Consider the following 2158-nt stretch of genomic DNA (forward strand, 5'->3'; position numbering starts at 1 on the left):
GGTGGCAGAAAGTGAAAACCAAAGTTGAAAGAAGCAAAGCGTTGAAACGATTTAGCCAGAACGCTAAGAAGGGGTCGTGAGGGCTTCGAGGCTGTGCTGGAGATGAGTCGGAGGGTGTTTGGGGGAGCAACGTGAATCTGAGGCAAGGAAGCAGACCCAATAACACCCGCTCCTCGTCCTTGAGCTTCTCCTTTGGCGACTTCTCGTGGCTCTTCGCCCTTCCGTTTCTCTTCCTCGAACTGCCGCTCTATGTTTTAAACCCTTACGCCTTACTTTTTTAGCGTTTATTTCCCCCGCGCCTCGTCCACTGTTTTGTTGTTTCAGACACGTGATTCCAAATCCGGAGCGATTGCATTTATGTATACACGACTTCTGCAGAAAAGCATGCTACCCACAACGAAGAGAAACTGACACTCTAATTCTTATACTTTCATCTCTATATTATTTCCTTGATTTGCTCTCACCTATTTTCGTGGTATGTTGGGAGGTAATAGGCTCAAAAAACGTGATTGATGATTTACATTAGCCCAAAAGAAAAGGAGGAGTTTATTTACTTTTATGGTGTACAGTTATTTTTGATTTTCCTTTTTTCCTTTTTCCATTTTTTGCCATCTTTCTCCTTTCTTGTATTCGAACAAGACTTCTGCCATTAGCATTATTTATTTCTTGTCTACACGCATGTATACATAGGCAGTTACACATACAATGTTGTTTTGTCGATGAACAATACTTCAAGAGATTTTGGCATTTTCGTCGGGGTTTAAAGCAAGCTGCTTGAAATCTTCTATGCCCCCACATGTGCTGCTAAAACTACCCATACTAGTACTGGAAAAAGTGTGGGGTGACAACGTTGTTCATCATTACTAACTACGCGAGAGCAACACAATATGTGTGGGATGGTTAATCTTCTCATTGTGTGATCGCTAGCTAACTACGTATATTATGTTGGCCGCTCAGCTGCGGCCGCTGTTGTGGCACCATATGGGGGAAACGTAGACTATTGTACGACCGGATTATGGTTGTTCCACTGTGCCAATCAGCAACACAGCTGCTGAATCAAAAATCATAGTATAATGATGGATGAGCTGTGGAATCACAGTAAATAAGTTATGAACAGAAAAAAATCATTATCATATTGTCATTGTTGCTGATTTTTATCTTTCTAACTACTAATTTAAAAGAACATTTTTTTCATTGATATCAATAATTTTTAATAATAACTCAATTTTTTATTGATTTTTCACATCATTTTCTATTTTTTTTTATCATTTTCTGTCATCTGCATGTTCTTGTCCTTGTCAACATCAGTTTTCTCAGAGAAAGAAGTAAAGTTAATATAATATTCAAATTAAAAGATTTTTGAACGTTCATAAATAATTTATTTATTTATTTATATCATCATTATCAATTTTTTATCTATAAATTTGAGAAGCATTTCATTGATTTTAATTTACAAATTTTTCATCACAAAAAACATTCAAATCAGAGCTGATCATTAAAATTTCAAAGAGAAGATAGAGAGAATTAGTAAAAGTAACAGCAATAATAACAGCAGCCCCGGTGGCCGAATGGGTAATGCGGCCACCCGGTAGCGCCTTGGCGTGGGGACCTAAGACGCGTGGGTTCGAAACCCACAAGGGGACAACATTACATCCGGAGCCAACTTCTCAGCTCGTAAAATAAAGGGATGTGAACTTGCCAGGTAGGTACTTTCGGGCGGACCTACTACCTGATTTAGCTTATTGTTTCTGGGCTGGAAACCTGTATCGCGAGTATCAAATCCTTGTCTTTCATTAATTTTCCTATGTTCCTGTCCACAGTCAGTGGGGTCCGCACAGTGGCCAAGCAGCTCAGCCAAGAGGCAAGGCGAAAGTGGTGGAGTGGAGCCTGTGGCAAGCTCTCTGACTGGTACCGGGGCTGGAGTTTCAGCAGGCCGACTGTGGAATACCAAGTGAAGGCCCCTCCGGAGCTCACCATGCCACGGCATGCCCTTCACCGCTGGCTCGCACTCCGCTCCTCTCATGGGGACTTCTCCTGGTACCACAGGCGTTTCCAGCATGCAGATGCGAGGCTCACCTGTGTCTGTGGACACAACAAGAGCCCAGAACATTTGGTGCTCTGTCGACACTCACAGAGGCACTTTCTTCACTGGCCCAAG

General features: G+C 42.0%; 1 protein-coding gene across 1 annotated transcript; it reads left to right on the top strand.

Annotated features, from left to right (window-relative positions):
* Positions 1 to 1575: 1575 nt before the first annotated feature.
* On the top strand, positions 1576 to 2113 carry HCAG_07900 (predicted protein; the record flags this gene model as incomplete). Its single annotated transcript, XM_001537534.1, has 2 exons — positions 1576 to 1618; positions 1821 to 2113. Coding segments are annotated over 2 exons (336 nt in total), but the record flags the coding sequence as incomplete, so codon positions are not given.
* Positions 2114 to 2158: the final 45 nt, after the last annotated feature.

This window comes from Histoplasma capsulatum, genomic scaffold, assembly GCF_000149585.1.
Source record: "Histoplasma capsulatum NAm1 scaffold_9 genomic scaffold, whole genome shotgun sequence".
NCBI lineage: Eukaryota > Fungi > Ascomycota > Eurotiomycetes > Onygenales > Ajellomycetaceae > Histoplasma > Histoplasma mississippiense.